The 25,089-nt window shown below is 42.2% G+C and overlaps 1 protein-coding gene across 1 annotated transcript; it reads left to right on the top strand.

The window, feature by feature from the left end:
* Positions 1 to 4,159: 4,159 nt before the first annotated feature.
* On the top strand, positions 4,160 to 23,997 carry egf (epidermal growth factor; the record flags this gene model as incomplete). The annotated part of the gene is given in 24 exon segments (XM_079269218.1): positions 4,160 to 4,473; positions 7,787 to 7,986; positions 8,236 to 8,417; positions 10,040 to 10,267; positions 10,363 to 10,565; positions 10,700 to 10,813; positions 11,017 to 11,139; positions 12,978 to 13,103; positions 13,667 to 13,792; positions 13,921 to 14,057; positions 14,359 to 14,507; positions 14,840 to 14,944; positions 15,120 to 15,343; positions 16,473 to 16,640; positions 16,940 to 17,089; positions 17,188 to 17,565; positions 17,858 to 17,980; positions 18,291 to 18,456; positions 19,098 to 19,262; positions 20,817 to 20,919; positions 21,132 to 21,228; positions 21,360 to 21,457; positions 21,459 to 21,496; positions 23,835 to 23,997. Coding segments are annotated over 24 exon segments (3,693 nt in total). The 5' UTR covers positions 4,160 to 4,346.
* Between the last annotated feature and the right edge of the window lie 1,092 nt (positions 23,998 to 25,089).

The raw sequence follows: 25,089 nt of genomic DNA, 5'->3' as shown, positions 1-25,089 counted from the left end.
CACACAGTGGGGCTGTAAAGAAATCATTTGCAGTATTGAACATATTTATTCTGCATTTTCCATCAACTACTAATCCATAGAGATTGATATAATCATTTATAAAAGTGTAGGTAACATGAAAACATTCCCTGGAGGTTATTTGGGAGTTCAAAAGAACCGATGTAAAACGCCCAATTCGGTCAGTCAATGACTAAATGTCCTGTCCTTATTTATTATGGAGCCTTATATTTGACAGACTGTTTGAATGCTGGTCACCACAGTACGGCATCTTTGTTGGACTTATTTAACGTATTAAAAAGGACCATACAAAGAGCCTGTCCGTCAGCTGTGCGTGGCCTTCTATGCTGTACCTAATGCCAAAGTTTAAGTGTCAGACATGAGTACCATGTGGCGGTGTCAAAGAAGAACCATTATCCACTTCCCATCCCATGTACAACATTATTGTTACTTTAAGCATCAAGCTGATTGTTGCCTTAATGGACAACAAAGTCTGTTCATTGTGTTTGATGGAATATGTGTCTCGTCTGATGAACATTGCCAGTTTCGATGACTTTGTGTGTACATTTGTCTATGAATGGAGTTGTACATTTTTTTTTAATAAACTGAACTAAAATTGTTAAATTATGTGCGCGTTGTGCTATCTGTAAATGGGCATTTATTTGTATATTTGATAGAAAGCCACTAGTACACACATTGCTCTCCCTCTCTAATTTACCAGCAATATTCTAATACATTACAAATGGATACATTTACATTGTAGTAAATACTATATCGATGTTAAAATCACCACAAGAAACACCAGCCCTCTGTGGCGCCATAGAATTCTATATGAACATTTAAAATCGATGCTATTTTGAATTTGGCAGAATTCGCTAATCTCTCAGTTTTACATCAGCAACAGTTTGTGTGCTCTCGCTGGGCTTCACCAGTTGAAACTAAATCCCAGTGTTACAATACCAACTGTACTCCCTGTACTGTACACAGCAGTACCCTCATCATGCTATCCTCATCATGCACTGTCTTCGTGTGGACTGTACATTCTGTGAACATGTGTATGATGCTGTTGCTCGGGTTAAGACACAAAAACACGAAGAAGAAAAGAGTGCTTGAAAAGGCTGCATGTTATCAATTATGACTCAAACACAATTCTTCATATAGAAGCAAAGAAACAGAGCTATGCGTACATTTCACACGTCTCAGTTATGAACCAGAGAAGATCAATGGGTCACAGTTGTCACGCTCTCTGAGCATCTGAACACGCGTTGCCGTGAATCCCGCGAAGATGATGGGTGGATGTGTAAAACTGTTTCCATGGATACCTCTGTGCCAGTAGCACCAAGTAATCTCTAACAACAGCTGTGTTGTTATCATGGCAACAACCAGGCTGTTTGGACAAACAGTATGAACGGATGGTAGACACGAGCTGTTGATAATAGATAAACTATAAATGAATAGACAGACATATGGAAAGACAGTTGGGGAGGTGGGTAGGTAGGTGGATGGATAGATAGGGAGGTAGATAGGTAGCTCTCAGAGGCACGAGGACTATGAGGATAGAGAGAGAGAAGAGAGAGACAGACAAAAAACAGACAGACAAAAAAAAGCACAAATATCTGTATTCATTATCTATAGCAAGTTCATAGGAAACCAGAATCTACATCTCGAAGGAAAAGAAAAAAAGTTATAATTCTTGTCACCTTCATATTAACATGTCTGACTGCACACTGACAATTTATAATAATAGGCAGTAGTGCAAATGTCAAAGGCAAGACACAATCCTCCTGCTGGAGACTTTGGTAGAGTTTTCATTGTAAGAGGACAGAACATTTCACACACTTGTTTTATACTGTACTGAACTAATACGTTTCTAAAAAGCAACAGTTATTGAAACTGAAAAAAAATCTTTTTTTTTGCTATAAAATAAAAAATTAGAAAATTGAAATTACGAACCACCTTGTTTATGCCTCATGCAACGCAAACAAACTGACAAAAACATGTCTTCATGTGCCTATGATTTTCTTTCAAATTTTGTATCATTTAATCATGTTACTATTCGCTGAATTACTACTTTATATACTTTTTGTTATCTCTTATTCATATTTTATACACAGATGTCCCATTTTGTTTTTATTTATATGAAGCACACTTAATTGCCCCTGTATGAAATGTGCTATGGAAATAAACTTGCTGTTGATTTTTGAAAAAATGCCAATTCTGTCTCTATTTGTTTGATCCCGTTCAGCTTTTGTGTCTGAATGTAAAAATAAACAGACTGATGACGGAACAAACACGAAACTTTTGACTGAAGTCCATCTGCAGACGGAGCTCTGCCTCCCATGAATCCATTTCCTCTTTAATTGTGAAACAGTTGCCGCTGGGCTGTGTGGTCCATGAAAGCAAATCCCGAGGGCAACTGGAAGTGAGATACTTCACTTCTCTGGAGGCTTTACGTTGGCACCACAAATCTCCTGGCAACCACGACTTGGCGCCAATGTAGCAGCCCAGTGGAAAATTGGCAACATGCAAGTAGTGACAGAATTTAGAACAACAAGGATAAGATATCCTATCGCTGCGATTGATGAACCATTTTGTAACATCGGAGATATATGAGACTGATGTTGGAAGCAAATTTGCTGTCAGCAGGATGTTAATGGTGAAACAATGAGCTTGTCCTGAGCCCTTTAAGCCACAGGTCAAGCACAAAGCCATTGCAGCTTGATAAAGTCACGGCAGTCAAATGTTAAACCTGCAACCCAATGTCACTCATTCAAATTACTGCAAACATTATGGTGCACCGACAGAAAGGTTGCATTTGTAAAGTATATTCACCCGGTTTTGTTGACAATAAACACGGCAAATATATCCAAATAAACAGCAGAGTAGAATAATAACAGAAACACAGTATAATATTTTCTGAAATAACTAAAAAAATGGAATTGGTACGGACACATGTTACCTGACAAACTTAACAAAATGGAGACATTTTTACAACAATACTATGGTGTACTTTTTAAAATATAGATCGCAGGGCTTTAGGCAGCAGACATTGTTAGTACGAGTGACGATTTAGCAGCATGGCATTATTCAAATGAAGGACTTTTGTCTAAAATGCTTTGTCTTGTAACTGCTGGAAGGTGACTCACCCAGCTGAAATGAAGGACTGGAACTATTTCATTTTACAAAAGCAATGACATGAGGTGGTATTTAAAATGACACTTTCCCTGTTTCCTACATACCTAGTGATTCAAACCCATGTGTGATTGACATCCAGCACACCAGTCACCTGACGTGAATTATGCACATTAACATTTTCATTGTTATCTGCCAGGAGTGAAATCGTGGGAAAAGGTCAATGCCCTTCAGACGGCTAACATTAGTCTGGAGACGAGGCAACTTTCTCAGCCACGTACATCTTGTACTGCCCCTCTACAAGGCTACTGCTGACGTTGTTGCTGACAATATCCTACTCATGGAGAGTATGAATCGAGGTTTCGGTTCCTGGAGTCTGTTAGTTGTTCTCATGGGAAAAAAGAGGACAAACAGTTTATGGATAATCTGCTCCACTCCTCCTTCGTTCTCTATAAATTACTCACTCCACCGATTCCTCCCGGGAGCCTTCAACAGGAGACAGTCTGACACACAGCACACAAAACAGTGGGTCTATTGTGTGCGTCGTGTGTAAATTACTCGTGTTGTTTATGAATGCTGTCATAGTTTGACAAAACATACCAAAGGTCAATTTAGTTCCCCAATGAATACACAAATGAATATTTTAGGGTTGTGTTCTATCTAATAGCCTTAAATGCAACATCCACATTCAGAGAGGACGCGGGTCAGGGGGTGGGGTGAGGGGAAGATGGTGTTATTATGTCACCTTTCTTCAGCCCTGCCTCATTTCTTACACAGTCCACCTTCTGCTTGAGACACTGACTGCAGCTTAAAGAAGATCTTGCTCCAATGCTGGACTAGCATGTGCAAAATGTACCACGGGGGTGTCAGGAATTTCAATCTTTGCTTCCAAAACAGACTGGCAGCCTGGGGGCCAAACTGAGGAGGATCCCACACACAGTTTTTGTTGTTGTTGAACACTGCACTGGCAGGTTTACACTCTTCATTCCGAGTACCGGTACTCCATCCTTTTATTGGGGTATTACATTTCTCTTTAGCGCAGGCATCTTCTGTCACGTAAAGCTCCGCTGTCTCTTTAAGTTGAAGCCTTGGACAAGGATGCCAACAGTCCAGAAACAAATGTTGCTTCATTTTGGGGGATTCCTGTGTGCCAGTGCTAATAGTGGGAATGCCTGAGAAAAAGTGCAGCTCCTGAGGCAGGGACGGAGTGCAGGATTATGTTGGCTGCAACGATCACAGCAGCGCTGATCTATTTCATGGTGCAAAGCTCTGGAGCCTTGGCCCTCGGTACAGCATGTTGGGATGAACGCCTATCGCGATCGGGGAGAAACAGCAGCTGTGTGGGTGAGTTTGGTTCACACCTCTCAGTTTAGACTGATACTCTCAATTCATGGTATTGATAGAGGGGATGTTGAAAGTACTGCAGAAAACTGGATACTCCACATATGTGTCAAAGGTTTAGAGATTTATTTGGCCAGGGAACCAGAACTACTTTCACAAGGCACAAATACATATGTGTAAAACAGGATGATGCTGAATATATTGCTAAATAGTACTAAGTATTCAAATGCAGAGAGCCACACTGCCACGCAGAGATCATTTTTTTTGTGCAATCCTTAGTGTACAGCAAAAAAGATTGTACATATTGTTTTTTATCAATTTTCTGTATCAAACTTGAAGTTTATGTTTGTATATCTAAACTTTAAAAAAATAGTTTTTATGTCTTTAAATTTCAACAATAGACGTTTAATCATTTTCTCAGTTGGAAAATATCCCATTCTTCACAAACGTTCCCTTCTCCTCTCTATGTGAACATACAACACAACAGACTTCATACAGTAAACTACTATTACGACTACTGTATCGCTACTATTCTGTCTTGAGTTGGTGTTCAGGGATTAAAAAAAACTGCAATCGAGTGAAATAAAACACAAGTTGCTCACACAAGAAGTACCCCACGAAACAGAGCGCAACAGTCAGTCACTCTACAGCATGTGTGGCAAAGTAAACTTGGCGAAGCAGACAATGCAATGCAGTGTAGAACAGGTAGAGCAAACTGGCCTCTGCGTGAGTGGGAGTATCTCAGGCTGAGTCCAAGTTTTTTGTGGGATGCCACAAGGACATCAGTTGAAGCTTACAGATGGTGATCGCTGATGTCCAAAAGCTTGTACCATTAACCTCCGTCATGCCAGAGTTAAGTTAGTTGATTATAACGTTTCATAATGAATTGCAATAATGTGATCGTTTTTCAACACCCAGGACGAAATTCTTGTCACTAGCCTGTGTCCTCAACAGAGAAGTCAAAGCAACAGATCATCTTCCTTTGAGTTGGTTTAGTTTCTTCTCTACTCCAGCAGGGTGGATGCTCATCAACACAAAGGCTGGAACCCAGAGCCTTATGTAAACTATATTTAAATATATATATATATATCTTTTTTCAAATGACATTCTCGCAGCATTAAGCAGCACATCGTGTGGCTGCAACATCAAAGATCCCAACACACAAACACCTTTTTGCTCCAGGTAAAAATTATATTTGTCCTACTTTTGCCCCTTTTCGAGTTTGCACCATGCTGGGCAAAGATTGCCCTTAAATTAGTGGGCCACACTTTGTTATGCAAGAAATTATAGGCCAATTATTGTACGCTGCATTCAACAAAATGACTCTACATATCCAGTTCTAGAAACTAAACATGTTCTTCACATGTATTTAGTACGGTCAACAGGGGTGGGTGGTATGGATGTAATATTTTATCATGGTTTATGTAATTTGATATCAATATATTTACTCTAACACATTAATGCAAAAAGGCATGTCAATCCAATACTGCCATGAAGCAGTCCTGCTTAGTAATTTACAACATTGTCTCCAACAGCCAAATACAACCACATATCTCAAAAGGTATGACGGTATGACGGTTGGTATAAACAGTATGCTGAAATCTCAAACAAACATTGTCCAACCCTTGCTGTCAACATGCCGTTTTGCTTATTGAGTGTTTAACATTTTATCCACAGCTCAAACAATCAAGTGTTTGGTTCTTTTGATGAGCAACACAATTGCATCGGCTAACCCAATGAACTGGCTTAGCATCCAAAATGGCCACTCAAACTGCCCAAATGAATGCTACCACAATATAAAATGGGAAATCAATGTCCAGATCGATTGTCTTCTTCATGCATTAGGAGCAGCTGTATATGTCTGGATATGTCTGGCTTTGCTGTCAGACAGCGCTTGCTTTCTTGTTTTGTTTTTTGGAAAACTGAAAATGTTGGTTTGAGTTCCCGTTTCTTTTCCCCCCAATAGAAACCAATGAGCTGTGCTTACTCGGTCAAGAATCATGCTGACCACCATGTGAACTTGTCAATTAATGATTCATCTGGATGCCTCCTAGCAACTCAACAGTAGCCATCTTGGGGATCCCAGGCCAGACATTCATTCTGTTGTTTGTCTGGTGTTTCTCATTGTCTTCTTCATTCCACAGAGTTAAGAGTGGTATCCGTGGTTGCACATCACAGCGTTATTTCCATGATGGACCAGTGAACTTTTTATCAATAGTCACACAGACAGCGAACACAGATTTGGCCTCAAGTCAAAGTTTGTCAAAGTTTAAAGGACTCTAGAGCAAACTAAATCTCTGTATTATGGAATTGAACTCAGTGTTTCCACTCATTCCATTTACACATGTAGAAATGTCTTGCTGCTCATAACCATTTAGAATCACCGGGGGCCGCCTTATACCTTAAACTGCCAACGAGTAAAATGTACCCGCTATTAGAATGTTGTATCAGGAAAGTCTATAGTTGTCGTCTCTTTACGCTACTCACAACAATCCTGATCAACCGAGGACACGTCGCTCGGTCCTGAAACCTTTGTGTTCACTAAATGCATTGAACTGCTCTAATGCCTGGTGTACATTCATGAATCTCTTTCTCTTGTCCATAGTGAAGGGTAGCCTATGACTTATGACGCAGCTCTATTGTGGTAGCAGACAAAAGGTGTTGCTATACAACATAGATTAATATATGCGCAAAATGAATGGCACAACGATGACTGCATGGTCTATAGGGGTCAATTTAACTCGCCGGTGCTTAAATAAATGATCATTTTTAAAGTCTGGCTTTATCGTGACACATTTCCACAATAGACGATGCTACATGACCACAGACTGCATGTAAGAAGTGGAGGTAGTCACAGAGACAGCCGCAGTTTTAATGCCTCGAGTTCGGGACTTTGGCGATTGCTATAATGCTTTTTGGCCAGAAGTGACACGAGGGGGTGGAGCTAAGTAAAACTGAGCACTGAATTGGGAATTTTAGGCAACCAAAATGGTTCAAATGAACCATCACGAACTGAAAACACACTGTGAAAGGGTTAAAGTTATAAGCCTTAAACACGTGTAACTCCCAAACCGGACACCGTGGTCGCAAACAGTCGCAACGCCCCAAATCATATCCTGCTTGATTGTCCATTCCACTCTAATTGGGACCATATTTTACTAAATAAATATCAGGCGGATGAAGACTTGAAACTGGCGATTAATACCATGAACTCATGTTTACGATGTTGAAGCCGACTGCAATCGAGCTGATTTGATCCTTTTTTATGCCGTTGGGTTGTTTAATGACCGACACGTCGATGTTCTATTTCGTCAAGCCTCACAGCCGTTCCTGATATTTGGCCATGGGAAAGCTATCCATCGGATGGACCTCGATGGGAAGAACCAGAGAAGGCTCGTGGCTGGAGTGGGAAGCTCGATCCTGCTCGACTTTCATTTCAGGGAGGAGAGAGTTTACTGGGCTGACAAACACACTGGAGTCATCTACAAGGCGTCAGTGAAAGGAGCACACAGACAGGTGATTATGTAACTACATTAAAGTTGTAGAGAACTTAGATTCCAGTCACTTGTCTGAGATTTACTCATCCAACGCATCACTAACGCATCACTAACAGTGTATCCGAATATATATGACTCTAAAGAAGATCCTTCCTGGAATGAAACTACCAAAACTCAAATCTTATACTTATTTTTCTTGATATTAAACAATTACCCATTCGGCTTTGGTTTGATTGGGACAATTGTAATTTCAATGTCTGTTTTGCAGAAACTGTACTCATCTGACAAACATATCTCGGGCCTTGCAGTGGACTGGATTTGGAACCGTGTATATTGGACAAGTGGAGAAAAGGGAAAAATCAAGACAATGGATATAAACGGGAAAAATGAAAGGACTCTTTTAAGACACTTGACCCAACCAAATTCTATAAACGTTGACCCCACTAACAGGTAATCCACTACATTGTATATATCATCGTTAATTTATTGCTATTTCACGCCCTAAAGATGAAACCTATGATGGCGATGGGTTTGCCTTTTCCAGGGCTTATATTGCGAATATCACCATTTTCTGTTTTATGTGAGTTCTGTGAATATAGGCATAAGACGGAGGTCCTAGTTATTGCTCCAGAGGAGTTTGTCCCCATGATCAGGCAGATTATTAGTCCACTCTCCTCTGCTGCCCATTGCAACCTGTGCAATCTTGGGATTTTCTTTGATCGATCCATGTCGTTTGACCCTCATGTTCAGCAGCTGTCCAGGTCATGTTTCTTCCATCTAAGAAATATCAGTAAACTGAGATCTGGAGTATCAACACCTGAATTAGAGATGATCATACACACATTTATCTCTTCACGTATTGACTACTGCAACTCACTTTTCACATCACTCAGTGTATCTGCTCTTAACCGTCTGCAGGTCATCCAAAATGCTGCCGCCAGATTACTCACCAGGACAAATCGACGATCTCACATCACCCCCGTACTCCGATCTCTCCACTGGCTTCCTGTAGTATCTCGGATACACTTCAAAATTCTCACCATCACTTACAGAGCACTTCACGGTCAGGCTCCGACTTATGTAGCTGATCTACTTCGCCCCTATTCACCCGCCCGCACTCTCAGGTCAAACGCTCTAGGTCTCCAGTCCCACGCACACGATTTAGCCGTGGTGACCGAGCCTTTGAGGCAGTGGCCCCGAGGCTCTGGAATGCTCTGCCTGCAACTCTGCGCCTCGCAGATACTGTGGATACTTTTAAAAGCCAGCTCAAAACCCACCTGTTTAGGCTGGCGTTTGTGTAAAAGTAAACCCATGTCCTAGACCTGCTCTTAAAATATGTTTTACATTTTTATTTTATTTTATAATATTTTTTATTTTATTTTTAAATTTTCTCTGTGTAGATAATTTATTGACCCTTGGGTCACATTGTGTTTTTTATGCTTTTAAATGTCTGCTCTGTTAAGCACTTTGTGATACTACTGTCTGTGAAAAGCGCGATATAAATAAAATTCATTCATTCATTCATTCATTCATATGTCTGAGAAGCAGTCTCATTCTCCCAGCCTGCTCTCTCCCCGCACTGCCTGCGCTGTCTATATTCATGCCCCTGAGTGGATATGCAAAAGTGAATCATGACAGTGAAGGATTTATATGAACATTTGGAATATTTCTCCAAGAAATAAAATGCCAGGAGCATGTTTTTTTTTTTACTTACATGTCTGTAGGGTGTCTTAGAATGTATTTTAAACATTACTATATTATGACTGAGGCAAAATGATTATGAAGCTACTGATTTGGGGGCACACCAGTGTTGAAGAGGTGCCGACCACGATGAAAGAACAGGTGTGAAGGTAGACAGCCATATCATATCTTTATAGCCACCGAGCAAAAAAACAATATATTAATTTACCAGTTTCTACATGACGACTCAACGTATTAAAATTAGTAAACGCCCAAGCAGGGACATTTGTAGAAGCAGCGACAATTTTGTAACAAAGCGATCAAACAAGAAAAATAATTTGGCAATGCTTAATTGCAAAGTCCGTTCTCAGTTCAACACTAATATTTTGCAGGTTTCTTTTTTGGCTGTCCGGCGGGATAACCCCAAGTATCCAGCGGTCCGACGTGACGGGACAGATGAAAACTACACTCATTAAGATAGCAGAACAACTGGACGCCCTGTCAATCGACCGAGAGGACAAAAGACTGTTCTGGGCTCAGTTTGGTCTACAAGGAGAAAGTGCCATTGCCTCTTGTGATTACAACGGCAACGTCCTGCACATCGTAGATCAGCCCCTTTGGTGAGCATATCGTTGTATTCCCATGACTTATTCATCACTATATTTTTGTTGGCACACTGGGATAAAATGCTTTTGTTTGTGTCTCCTTTGGTCAGGTCTCAGTCACTGGGGATATCAGTTTTTCTGGAGCACTTGTACTACACTGACGCAGCCTCTCGGGTTATAAAACAAGTAAACAAGTACGCTGGTGGAGAGCCACTGAATGTTAACATAAAACAAATGGCAAAGCCCCCAGTTAATATCAAGGTGGTACATCCCCTCAACCAGCCAATGGCAGACTCCCAATCATCTCTTCCAGGTTACAGCTGAACTTTGAACTTTAAATTGCTCTGTCGCGACTCTCCATTTTATCCCTTGTATTCACATTTACTTCAGACATGTCTCAAATGATAACACTTCAGTAATGTATTACCATTGATCCCTTTCAAACAGGCTGTGACGAACAGAGTGGAAATTGCGTGGACGTGTGCTCCAGTCTAGCCGAGCAAGGGACGTGCCAGTGCAGTGAAGGCTTTGCTCTCAGTCAGCAAGGCACTTATTGTGAAGGTTGGCATCTAAGAAATAAAAACTCCCAGTAAGAAAAGATGTGTTGTCCAGTTCGTATAGAAACAAGCACTGCCCGTTCCCAAAAGTTGGAATGAGTCTCACAATTTGCAGTCTATTACCCATCATAAACACGTACAGCATAAATAAAGCATGGCAATGCATTTAAATAAGAGTATTAATATATTTGTCTGTGTGTGCCATAGATGTGAATGAATGCGCGCACTGGAACCACGGCTGCTCTCTTGGTTGTGAAAACATCGCAGGCTCCTATTTCTGTACCTGCCCTGAAGGATACGCCCTCCTACCAGACAGGAAGACATGTGGAGGTACAGTGCAAATATTTATGTTGTTATGTTAACTCATTTCATTCATATTCTATCGATTCTAGTCTCTTAAAACGCCTTACTTTTGATTCCATAATAGTATTATTAGTTGTACGAACATTTCATGTTACACAGAAAATAGATTGACAGGTGAAGTTGGTTAAAGCATAACAGCGAGCTGGCACTAGTGATAAGTTCACTCTTCTTTTTGTTGTGCTTTGAAAGGTGGCATTTGTCCCCCAGACACTACTTTGACCCCACGGAGCCCATAAAAAGACCGGGTCATATGCTCAGCATACTGGACTAGACATATGCGAGCTGTCAATTGTGTGTTAAGTTATTTGGGTCCAAACAGTGACACTTTGTCACTGAAAGGTCTAGTTCTGCTCAGACTGAGAGGCTATGTAAGGTTAAATGGAAGAAGGGGTTTCATATTCAAGTTAGCAAACGTATTTGCAACTATTTCTTTTTAGGATGAGACCAATATATCTGTTGGCAAACTTGTTTTTAAAATCTGACCGCAGCCAGTTTTCTGGTAAAATGATCAGATATTTCGATTGTTTTACCTACCTCAGTCTGCGTTTGGTCATTCCTCTCTACCAGAATGCAGGTTTGTTGTCTGCCAGCATAACAACTGATTATTTTTAGTGAACAGATACCTCAGACAATCTCATGCTTTGGCACAAACGTAGTGCAGTCATGAGGGAATGTATAGAGAACCTTTATTTCGTTAAATAAACTGGCAATAAGGATTCGGTGACAATTAGTTTACCCTGAAACCATAGTGTAGCTATATACACACAGCACTTCAATTTACAACATACTAAAAACACATTATGGACAATCTCTTCTCATGTCACAGCTATGAGGCCACCAAAACAGGAGAGCGTCACATTCACAATGAGATTAGATGACGAGGTGCCATTTGCAATGGGAACATGTCTGGTCAGCAGCTTTGTCTGTTCTAAGCCGTTTAGCAGACAACCTTTGCCAAGGTCAAGAAGAAAACAGACAGGCAGCCAAGTGAGCCGACGACAGGGATTATGTGGCACAGTATATAGCCGGGCTGCTCACATGTTTTATTTTTGATTTGATGAAAACAAATAGAGGGAAAAAATGATTTAAAAAACGGCAGTTTTTCCAATTATTCGTTGATTTTGAGAGTAAGAGCATGATATGTTCATGTTGTCTTTCATTTCAGTTTCATACATAGAACAGTTCCTCCTGCATGTTTGCTCATAATTTATTCAATTAATGTTCAAAGTATCGAAAAACGTACCACAAAACAGCAAGAAGCCGGAAGGCTACAACAATCATTTGTAGCCGTTACCACGAGGGAGAAGGTACCAGTCAGAGGCAGAGCCACAGATACTGTAACTATTTCACATCAGATTCATATCTGTACAGCCCGCCTCTGTATTCACGGCCCTCACAGGCACAGGAGATACCACGCTCATGTGAGCTAACATCACATCATCCTTACTGTTTGGGCTTTGACTGCATTCTCATCACACGTTCACCTGTTTCGATAGGGTTAGGGCCGACTTCATGAAGGGATTTTACTAAGAAGCATGTTGTCCATCCGGCTGTTAGATTCTACAACCTGCTGAGCCTCCAAATAAACAGGAACATTTTTGGTCACATAACATCCCTTTGATCTTGTAATATGGCCCGAAATGAACAGTTGTATGGCAGCAAATTCTTTAACTTTTGTTAATCACTCCTATGTTTCTGTGATTTTAACTCCTTTACCTTTAATTCATCAGACTTGTACCATTATTGTTTCCATGGAAAATAAAATCATTTTCAGATGATGATATTGATTTTCGTTCCACAATCAGAAATGGTACCATGTGAAGGCAATATGAGCAGCAGGTGTGGCCATGGATGCCTGACAACAGACGCGGGTGCTGTGTGTGTGTGTCCGGAGGGATCTGTACTGCAGGAGGATGGACAAGCCTGTACTGGTGAGGACTATATTACAGTTGATCAGCCCTTTATTCTGAAGCTAAAATAAACACAATATTCAGGATTTTATGCAATATTTTAGGAATAAAAAAACATATCTTACGATATTATATCGTTAATATTTTATATATGTTTTAGAAATACACCAGTGTAGAACTTATTCTTTTCTGTTTAAATGCTGAGGTTCAACGCATAGAAGGATTATCTCCCCATCGAGAAGGCATTTATCTTCTTATACTATAAACATCGGAGAAATACGAATAGAAGTGGTCAGAACAAGGCGAGATGGATCAGAAGGTCTGGGAGCACAGCAGCGCGGTCATCAGGTGGCTTTGCATTACTGCTTAACAGATAACGATCACACAAGTGATGCAGTCAATTTACTTCAGTTTTATTATCCCGTAATAGTGCAAGTAAAATGAGGAAAGAGACAGTGCCCTACACTACATGCAAATGTTGTCTTTCCAGTCATAAGATATCTGAGGTATCAACATATCGTCTGTGTGAAAATCCCAGATGTATCTGTGCGAGTACGTCTAACTCACTGTGTTGCCGTTGGCAGGCTGCTTGTCCGCAGACAGAGGGGGCTGCAGTCAGCTCTGTACTCATGTCACCCCTAGTGGGTGGCAGTGTGGTTGTGTGCCTGGCTACCAGCTCCACCAAGACGGCAAGCGCTGCATTGCCTCTGGTGAGTCATGCTATGGCGAAGCCGTCAGCTCGAGGCGGATAAACCCACACGTATAAACACAATATTACAGTGGGTTTAAATCTGCTGCAGAACATCTAATCATACAATTATGTATTCCTATTCTTCAGGACCACCCCCTTATCTACTGGTTGCCAATCTAGTGGATGTACGACTAATTCATCCTGAAGGCCCTGGGGATCAAACCCTTGTGGAGGATCCAAGAGGAGCAATCATAGCTTTGGACTACGACCCTGTCCAGAAAAATGTAAGCTGGAAACTGCTCAGACCTTTTATTGCTGTTGAAACAGATTTCAGATGTTTTCAATAGAGGCATAAGTAGTACAGTTGGTACTATACTGCCCAAAGATGTCAGAAGTCCTCGGGAGTAAGACTACTTAGGAAGACCAGATCCAGGTTTTTGTGCAGACAACCAGGGACATCTAGTGGAGAGACACTGTCATTTGAAGGCCTGTTTTCTACTTTATCGTTGTAATAGTTGTTTTTAAAGCTCATCTATTTGAAATACTGAATGCATTTCCTCATATATTTTTCAATGCATTTTGAAGGTGTACTTTGCTAGTGCAAGCCAGAAGACAATTGAGCGGGTGGATTTGAACGGCAGGTCGAGAGACGTGCTGGTCTCCGATGGTTTGGACTCTCCGGAGGGTCTGGCGATTGACTGGGTCCACCGCAGGATGTACTGGACGGATAAAGGGTGGGTGGTGTTTGCACGCAGCAAATGTTGAGGATAAAGCATGAAAAGATTGTTTCATTAAGTGCTGAAAGTTTTAACTTGAACATTTGTATTTCAATGTTATTTTGTGGGACAGTTGCTTTTGATACTTTGGTCATATTCGATTGTATTCATCGTAGTTTTGTTTCTATTAAACCTCAAACGAATCCACAGGGACAATTTAACAGACGTTTAAGAGTCAACTTTAGATGTTTTTTATAGAATATTTAAGAAACAGTTGCTTTGTTTAACATTGTCAGAATTGAACTGCTTTTTGTTTTCAGTTTGACACGTCTGTATGCTTTTGTCTCCAGCCAGTCAACTGTGGACTGCAGTACCTTAACTGGGCTGAACAGAGAAACCATCGTCAGCAAGGGGCTGGAAAAACCAAGAGGAATCGCAGTTCATCCTTTGGCAAAGTGAGTCTGGCTGTATGAGTGCGATAGTTTCAGAAATTAAAACTACAAACTTCGAACAAATCAGCAAGAGGGATTTCATCCGACATCAAAAAGCAGCTGAGCTCATAGCATGTAGCACCTGTGGGGCTAATACACTTCCTCTGGCTAATTCACAATGCTCCCTTTGCTTTTTGAGGAAGTTGTTCTGGACTGATATTGGGGCCCACCCTGTCGTGGAAAGTGCCTCTTTGAAGGGGAAAGGCCGTGCTGTCATTGCTAGAACCAACCTTGTGTCACCAAGCGGCCTGACCATCGATTTCACAGAGGATCGTCTGTTCTGGTGCGACCAGATGAGGGGCCTGGTGGAGACCGCTGCTCTGGATGGTTCAGATCGACAGGTCCTGTTAGAGAACCAAGTAGGTGAGGCTTGTGTGACACATACACACGCATATACAAGTGCACTGTGATGACAAAAAGTCTGATTATAATATTGCAATTCAGAGCAGATTTGTTTGTCATTAGGAGCCAAGTAGAGGTCTTCATGAGTCTACCTGAAAGCCAAGGAACTAAAATCCTGACCAAGGACCCGCGTGGGTTCAGTTTCCCGATTTATGAAGTCAATCAGGTCACAGAGAATTGTTTTTGGCAAGAAACGCAGGAGAGAGAGAGAGAGAGAGAGAGCGAGAGAGAGAGCGAGAGAGAGAGGATGACATGCAGCAAAAGGCCGCGGGCCAAACTACAACCTGAGCCACTGCCTGAAGGTATTAGCACTCCACCTGTGAGCTTACAGGGCACCCTGGGTCCTGGGCCCGTTTTAACACGTGTAATACCCGAGAAGACCCGGCTGTGATCAGACCAGTAGATCGTGAAGGAAGCGCTGTGAAGGGTCAGACCATCAGAGAGCACAAGTCAGACTCTGAGAATCCAGATGATTGCAAATTAGCAATGCTAATGTAAGCAGCCATGGCAATGAGCAATTCTTATTATAGTTCATAAGAGCAAGTTATCTTTGTTATGCTAGAGGGAACAAAACCTTTATTTTATATATCTTTTATATTCAATTTAAAGTTGTGTTTGTCATCAGTCACCGTGAAAATTCAGGTTAACTTGTTAATAGAAATCGACTGTGAAATTGGTGTCGATTGGGTCTGTACCTCACAGATGGATTTGGCTCCGACATTTTTGGGGTTCTACATGAACAGACGGGTCTGGTTTGCTTCCGGGTAGTACAGTCCAGAGACTTTTAGGATTTTGGGATGAACTTTTGGACCCGTGAAGACCTCAAGTCGAGTCCAGTAGATGCTAATCTAAGCCTGACAAAGTGCGCCTTAGACTGACATAAACAGAACTGAGCCTGACAAAGTGAACACACTGAATTTAAGCATAAAAGAGGAGGGAGAAATTAAAAGAACTATTTTGTTCCCAGCATTCAAATATGCTGAATTCCCTCTGTAACGCGTGTCCTTGCAATCACAAGCTATAGAGTATTTCTCACCTTGAAACACTTGGTGAACTCGAGTCTTCTTTCCCTCTATTGTGATTCCTCCAGCTCGACCTTTTGACCTCGCAGTATTTGAGGACAGGCTGTGGATATCTGACCGGCAGCACCAGCAGCTGAGGAGCGTACACAAGCGGACTGGGCGAAAACTGCAACGTATCCACAGCAACATGGTCCGACCAGCGTCCATTGTGGTGGTACATCCCCTTGCTAAACCAGGTACAGAGAGGGGTTCATTTGTTCAGAAGTTACACACTGAGGTTTAAAAACACTGCATGTAGCAACATCAAAGGACGGATGATCACAAGACGTGTCAGTATTTAATCAGCAATGCAAAAAAACATTGAATAAAAAAACATTCCTGCGCATTCATCGTCGATGGCTGATTTCCTGAAATGAAGCTGGTCAGCGTTTGAGATGAAAGCTGAGATGTGTGTTGGCTGGCAGCAACAAAACAAGTCATCCAAAAAGAATTCACGATTGAGACTCAGATTGTCATTTTGCGCACACGTCTTCAGGGGCAGACGTTTGCCTTCACCTGAATGGAGATTGTGCCCAGGTGTGTGAAAGCAGACTGGGGTTCGCCCACTGCTCCTGTCTGTCACGCTACTTCCTGTCAGCCGATGGAGGAAGTTGCCTGGCCGCCGACGCTTCGAATGGAACAGCAGGTGATGCGTTTTAAGAAAGCTTATTTGAAGTGTCTATACTTCTGCATGAGCTATGAGGTCAAACTGACTTGTGTTGACGATATGAACTCACTGTGTAGAATCTGGAGACAGTGAATCCAGCGATTCAACGTTTATCAAGAACAAAACACACGACGAGAGCACAGCCCCGACAGCACCTGGGCTGTCAACTGGTGAAGCGGAGCCTGGTCTGAACTCTGATGAAGGCAGCGAGCCAACTCTCTTCACAGACGAGATGGTTTCAGGTAACAGTGCGAATCACTGGGGATGTTTTTCCCCCCACTCAAGATGTTATTCTAACGAAATGTGTACGATTCCATATGTCCCGTCTGCTCCGTCAGACCAGAATGAGTGTTACTCGCTCCGCTGTGACGTAGATGCACAGTGCCTGCTGCGTGCTGGCAGCCCAGCCTGTCTATGTCTGGATGGTTTTACAGGTGATGGACAGACGTGTGTGGGTGAGTATTTCTGCTTTTATGAATGTGTACTGGGAGAAAGTAACGGATCCTGAAGAAAACTTATGGGGTCAACTCATTTGATAGGTAAAAACAATACTTTCAGCAATGTATCAGAGAAGTACACGCCTCGTTATGGAGAAATTGTCCATCGCCATTCTTCTTAGTTTGATCGTAATGCTAGAGGAAATGAATGAAGGCTCATTTTGATGAGCTGCTGGCACAGAACGTATACATAAAACTTGTGTAACTCTGACTGCTGTACAACTTTAGGTCTCTTCTCCTTTTGTTTCAGATATTGATGAGTGTGCACAGGGAACGCACACATGTGACAAAAATGCAGAATGCCAGAATGCCTTTGGGAAGTATCTCTGCACGTGCCAGGCTGGATACCAGGGCAATGGGAAGACATGTCAAGGTGCGTCTGCATTAGAGTGTTAGGAAACACTGTGTTTGACAGGATACGTGCGTTTGCTCTTGCTACTGATCATCAGGTGTACTATTTAAACTGGAGAGTGGAGGCTTGTGTCCAGTATGACTCAACATAACCAACACTAGCACAGCTATCATTAATGGGACGTAATATAACCCCCTTTATCATAAACGGAATGTTTACACGAGTCACCCCAAAGGGGGGCGAGTGTTCTAAACAGCCGACATTGATTAAAGAGATGAAAAGGTAACTGTAGTCTCATCCAATGAAATTATTTCCCCAATCCTCTCCTCAGAGTTGGAGACGACGTCACCGTGGCTGACGACCGGCAGCCCTGCTGATGTCTCCACCCGGCACCACAACAGTGACTCGGTAGAGAGTTGCCCGTCCTCCCATGAGTCCTACTGTCTGTACCAGGGTGTCTGCTTCTACTTTCCTGAAATGGAGTCCTACGCTTGCAAGTAAATAACCCCCCATCTTCAAGTTTACTGATAACCTACAAACGAGATCATGTCCCTTTACCAAGCGGACATGATTTGATCCTCTGTTTCGTAGAAGACGGGTACAATCGTAAGCTGCTCTTCATTCTTTTCAGAGAGTTTACAATAGTTGAAATATGCAGTAAGTCAAACTGCAATGAGGAGAATATTTAAGTGATCTCCGAAAAGTACTAATTTTCAAGCGGCATTCATATTAAGCCAACATTGTTAGAAAGTATAAGAGTACCTCCTGCACCACACATTACAGGTTTTCTGGTGTCTTCTCTCTTATTTGCGTCTCTTATGCTGTTCATTACCGTGGATAACCAGTAGGTGTCACTGTTGTCCCATTATTAAAGCCATAACCTCTTGACAAAGTGGCTCCAGGACAGAGGATTCTGAATTTGACTTTTTTATATTTATACAAGTGCTACTATTAACTAATTACGAACAAAACAAGTTTTTAATTTCAAGTCAATAAGCAGGAACATTTTGTGGATGTCATCTCTCATGAAATAATTATACCCAGCTCAAACGGAGGCTGTCCAGGAGACATTTAAATCCATGATTTGAGTCATTCCGTCATGAACTACATCCTCTGTTTGACTTTTCTCCTGTTGCAGTTGTGTCTCAGGCTACATGGGGGAGCGTTGTCAATTCAGTGACGTGGAGTGGTGGGAGCTTCAGCAGGCCGAGGAGGAGAAGAGGAGGAACGTGGTCATCGCGGCCTGCATGGTGGCCCTCGTTTCCCTGCTCTCCATCGCTGCCTGTGTCACCTACTGTTACGGGTGAGAGGGGAGACGGAGGAGATGTGGTCAATGAGGGTCAAGGCGGACAAAACTGCACTGTGACAAATGAAAGGAAAGAGTTCATGAGGAGAAGAAGACAAAGGGGAAAAGGGAAGAGTCAAAGGAAGAAGCACGATGAGAACGAAAGTAGAAGAAAAGTAAGCAAGACAGGTGAAAAGGAAAAGACTAAAAGGAGACAAAGGTTAAGAAAACACAAAACAAAGCACAGTAGGAACAATGGATGAAGGCAAGAGGAAGATGTGCCACAGAGGAAATGATTGGTGAAAGGAGGGAAAACTAATCAATAACAATATGTTGTTTGATTTACACTGATAACTGAAAGGAATGAGAAGTATTTTCTCTGCTAAAATGTTCTATAATTAGCCTCAAAACTGCATTCCATACAATACATTCCCCAAGTCCTTATCTCAAAGGGTATTATGATGCAAAGCTTACCTTGTCTGGACATAATGAGATACTTACATCCCCAAAATAATAAATGGGTTTGATTCAAATGCTAAATGTAGGAATCCTGTTATTGGATTCATAGGCTTCTCCACCCCAATGGTTAAAGAGAGATCTGTTACAGTGCGTATCATCCGCCCATTTTCCAATGGCAGATAAATTGCAATAATGTATAATATAAGCAGTCAGCAGTGTTGCGCTAAGTCTTCTGGACACTGGAGGCGTAGGGCAGCACAAGACAGCCAGGGAGGCGCTGCTCACCGCAATGAATGAGCCGACAGCATTTAGAGGTGTCTATCAAACGCAGGGTGGCATGAGCCGTGTAATGTAGGGGTCTCGGCATGACCGCAGGGGGTCAGGGAGCAGATCACATGTAGAACGAATGGCATCACGCAGCCCCGGTTAGCGGAAGTGAGGAGCATACGTAAACGACATCCTCCCTTTCATTTCCACCTGAGCCGTCTCTAAGTAGCCGATTTGTTTTACCGTTGTCTCGCTGGCTTGCGGACAAGGCTGTTGGCATTCTCCACTCTTTTGACTCACAAAGCACAACCCCTCCCCTCCACCTACCGCAACCGACACGTCTGCAGTCGCGCCTCCCCTGTGGAAGAGGCACGCTTTCAATTACATGCTTGGTTTAGCTTGTTCTACAGCAATTACACATCAAAATAGGTCATTTCTCAGCGACAAAATGGAGCCGGTGAGGTATGACCCCGGAGGAACCGCTACATGGCCGCCAATAGCTCTGCCTCAAATTGCCTTCTGCACTTGACTGCAAGTGCACTTGAGGAGGAAACTAAAGCGCCAAACTCACAACCAGTGCAACACACAAGTAAACTATCACACAGTACATCGTGATGTGGGCTAAAAAACAACTTGTTTATCATGCTGTGTCTTTTAAAATACACTAAAAGCATAGACACACAGACCTCTGGGCAGTTGATCTCTCAACCTAAATGTAGCCTCTGGTAAACAAGTCGGTGAGACGTCATGTATTCCGACAGCATTTTAAATATTGGTGTTTTTTTAGGTGTTTAATTATAGATGAATTCCAATACTGCATGTTTGCTTGTACTGTTCTCTTTGCAGAACTAGAAAACTCTTCCACAAACAGCCCTCTGTGGATAATGTGAGCGAGACCAGCGTGACAGATGAGAGCATGTCAGAGACCACCACTGCCAGCGTGCCTCGGGTAAGACCATCATCACCGAGCCCTGTCATATATATATATACAGTATATATATATCTTTAAGTAAAGGAAGTCATCCAGAGAAACAACGTTCCATTAAATGCAAGTTAAATCCAACTAAACCTGTAAATTCCAAAGAGCAAGAAGCCAGTATTATGTAGAATAACAGAGCTATAGTAATACACGTCTCAATGGATTACTGTACAAACCTGCAGTTCTACATGGTGGCAGAAAACGGCGTGGAAGGAATGGTCGTCCCTGTGATGGGCTGTCCCAGAAGAGCTGTCTGTCCATCCTGCTCTTCAGAAACAGGTACCTGAAACCAATAGCAACACCCTGGCATTCATCTTTGCAGACAGTATTGACCTCATTCCTTTTTCTACTTAAGTAACGTAGATAAATATCCTATACTGGTAAATTACGTTTATTTCTTTTTTTGCAAGGCGACAACCATGCGTCTGAAGATTCGGGAACGTTGTCCAAACACAACAGAGGGTACGAGTGCTCCATGGTGTCGGCTGTTGCTGTGGAAACCACGCAACCCCCCTGTCCATCGCTCAAGTCCGTCTCCGTCGAGCTTGTATAGTTGTTTGTCTTTTTCGAGCCACCGGTGCTCTCCCGGACTCCCGGCCTAGAGCCCCCTGCCACCTAGTTCACCAGACAGACCGACAGACGCCGCTGTACAGTTCTGATGCTGTGCAATGATCTGCAAACTGCTAAATCAAGAGTTTCATTGCAAAATGGCATACCTCACAAATGAAAGAAATGTCACATAAGCTGTTACCTACCATAAGGTTATTTGTTGCATTTTTGTAAAAAGCAAATATCTGGTTTGCTACTCTCATCTGTAGATTTCTATTACACACTAAATGTATTAATGCCACACCAGTTCATGAACGATATTACAAGTATCTGGTGGCATTACCCAGAATAGATAATTTGGTGTCGAGCCAGGTGTAGTGATAAGCTGACAATAGCATGAACTGTATGTCTTTCCTAAACAGCTCCAAAGTAGAGCTTAAGTTTATTATCAAGTGTTGTAAAAGTAAAAAAATTTAAATAAAAAAAATCGCATATAAGCGAACAAAACTATGAAATCTGGTCATATTTTTGACAGGAAAAAAAAAGAAAAAAAAGTAAACAATGTTTGTCTCGTCTGCATGTGTCCTCTGTTGAATAAACCGTTGCCCCTCCAATGCGCAGCAGAGCATAAGAATAGAATCACTGCTTGCGTGTGTAATAAAGGGATGCGTTTAGTTTCTTTGTTTGGAAATCACATTCATGTTTTCCCTATTCGTAAACTCCAATGCGGTGTTTTTGTGACTGGACTAATATTCATCATCACCTTCAAAGTCGGTGTCGTGCCGAGTTAAAATGGTTTGTTGCTCATCTCGTCGTTCCGCTCAAATGCACAATAAGTATTCTGCCTGGTCCTTTACAGAGAGCATGAACTCAGCTCACACAACCAACCAACGGTGTGATATTGTTAGCCAATTGTAGATTTATTTTTATACAAAAGATATTTGTTTACTTGTGCCAGAGCTCCATTAATATCTATGATTTCATAAATAAGGCGCGGGTACACTGAGCTGGATTGCTGATCGATGGATGACAGACTGAATTGGATAGCTTGGTTTGTAAAGGGAAGGCTTCTTGTTTTTGATTTCTATCTAATGACGCGTTGCCATATGAGTTTTCATATCTAAACAAGAAAAACAATGCTAGAGTTTTCATTCACACAGTCTATAATTCTCTGATGATGTAGTCTTTTCAGCCCCCATACTATAACTGGAATTACAAAACTGCAAGATGAGGCTTATATTTCCACCAATAAAACTATATTCACACCAAAAAGTGCTAAAAGTGTTAATAACCGCAACACATTTGGCATCAACGATTACACACACTAAACTTTTGCTGTTCTTCTTCACCAAACCTTTCTTGATTTGCAAAATACACTTTTCTAATGACATCGTCTTCTTATAATTGAAAGATGATTTTGTCTTCGTCTCGTTACAGCCCATCACAATCTTCTTCAAAGCTCTTGCTCCGCCGACGGTGCGTTTCGCTCCTCCACCAAATCTAACGCTCGAGTGGTGTTGGTAGCGATGCTGCGACCCCCCCCCCCCCCCCCCCATCTGTCTCTTTCCATTTCTATCTCCGACTGCGACACTCCGTCTCAAGGTTGACTGGGAATTGTTAATAGAAGGACCAACAGCCTCTTTGTTTCGAGGCAATGGCGGAAAACAAAGCACTTTAATTCAAAAACCATCAGGGGCCACATCGATATTGATTTTCCTGGCAAGACACACTTATCTATATATTGGCCTCCATTAGAGCTAACAGATAGGTTAGGGCACCACTCTAAACAGGAGCAGTTCAGCCTTCAAGTAAAGATGAAATTGGGCCCAGTGTCAATTTATCTTGTATTACTCCTCAATCGGGGCAACAGGGGGCAATAGAGTCACAGACACTGTAAGTAACAGGGGCCTCGGGGGCCACCCTTTTTGTATCTTCTGTGTAGGTGCCGTCGTTTTAAATATTATAAATATACACACAGTTGCCAGTTCATTAGGCTACAGCTAATACAACTAATACACCTGAACAAATACCTGTTGTTTTTTTAGCTTACTTGCTCGTAGAGATCTCCTGAGCCTATCCTAAGGAAGGGTATCAGGTCTGATCCGAACATATCTTAAGGATTGTTGTCTCCAAAAATCCTATCCTTTCTTCACTGTATCGTACTGTGTTTTATCAAGAAGTGCTCAGATCTTCTACTTAAAAGGTAGTACAAGAAACTTTGTTTGTACCGTTTACGAGAGCTGCAGAGTCCCTTTAGAACCGCTCTCCTTATGATGTAGCAGGGGCTTCCCTGAGTCCTGGTTCTGGTTCTCCGGTGCCTCTCTTCCCTCTGACAGGTTCAGCTATACGGCCCAGGCCTCCAGCAGCGTGGCGTCGGCATCTGGTCCCAGCGTAGACCGGCCCGAGCAGCGATGCAGAGGTCTGCTGCTGAGCGGGCCGGTCACTGCCGGAGGCCCCACTGGAGTCCGAGCTGAAGGACTGTCTGGTGGACCTGCATGATTATGAGCAGCAGTACCACAGAGTAAAAACACTTGGAAAAGTTCTGCATTCAAAATCTTATTTACCTAAAAGTAAGTATCAGCATTAAAATATACTTCACACGGAAAGCAAAGGTACTCATCATATATTTTCTCTGCACCAAATTAAGTGTCTGGATTATTTAGTGGTGAAAGCAATTTGTCCCACAGTCAGCAGACACATTTGCCGTGTTAGAGTTCAAAGTATGGAAACAAAGTGTCTTTTTCACAAAAAACATACAAGGACTACCTGCAGCAGTTGTATTCCTTCTCTATTAGCTCATTTTGTATTTTTTCTGCCAGATGGGGCGAGCTTTGCTTTATCGCTCACGCCTCCGACCCAGACCGGAGGACAGCTGATGAGGGCTAAAGAGGGAATTAGCTACCCACTCAAAGGCTTTGCGCTGATCCTTCAGGTCAGTGTTTAGTCCCTCCAGCTCTTGAGCAGGACAGAGTAACACTAGTTTGCGAGGATTTGGGCAGATTTGAAATCAAAAGGGGAGGGGGACTAATGCATGTATTGGACATGGATACATGAGCCAGAATCTATGGGTGCACCACAGAGGAGGGAAAGTCCCAAACCCGGGGGCTCCTGTGGGGGTTTTTGTCTCCTGAGGGGCAGTTGGAGCAAACATTTTGAGTTTTAAACCCTGAAATTCCCCTCAAGTACAAACTTAATGTACATCAATGAACGTTACTGCAACTTAAAAACATATAATAACGTTTGGAGCCATTACAAAATATCCAGTCGAACAGAAGAATGTGTTTCTGCATTTTTGAATATTTAAGATATATTCGTGACGGAAACATCGCCAGTATCTATTATATGGCGTCAAACCTTTTTGTTTTTGTCCTGAAACTGCTCACGGATCATATTTAGTACTCTTATACATCATATTTTAAAAGTTGTCTCTTCCCATGCAAACTAACAAGTCTCCAGTGTGTCTGCTACATTCTTGTGAGGGTGAAAGAGCTTTTTAAACATTTGAGGACCAGCGTGGGACAGTACAGTCAGCTGAAACCATTGCTAAAGATCGACGGTTTCTTCAGTGGGTTGCTGGTGCTTTCACCACCT

The sequence above is a fragment of the Melanostigma gelatinosum genome, assembly GCF_949748355.1.
Source record: "Melanostigma gelatinosum genome assembly, chromosome: 5".
NCBI classification, from domain to species: domain Eukaryota; kingdom Metazoa; phylum Chordata; class Actinopteri; order Perciformes; family Zoarcidae; genus Melanostigma; species Melanostigma gelatinosum.
The sequence above is the reverse complement of the archived record's forward strand: the minus strand, read 5'-3'. Positions and strand labels throughout refer to the sequence as shown.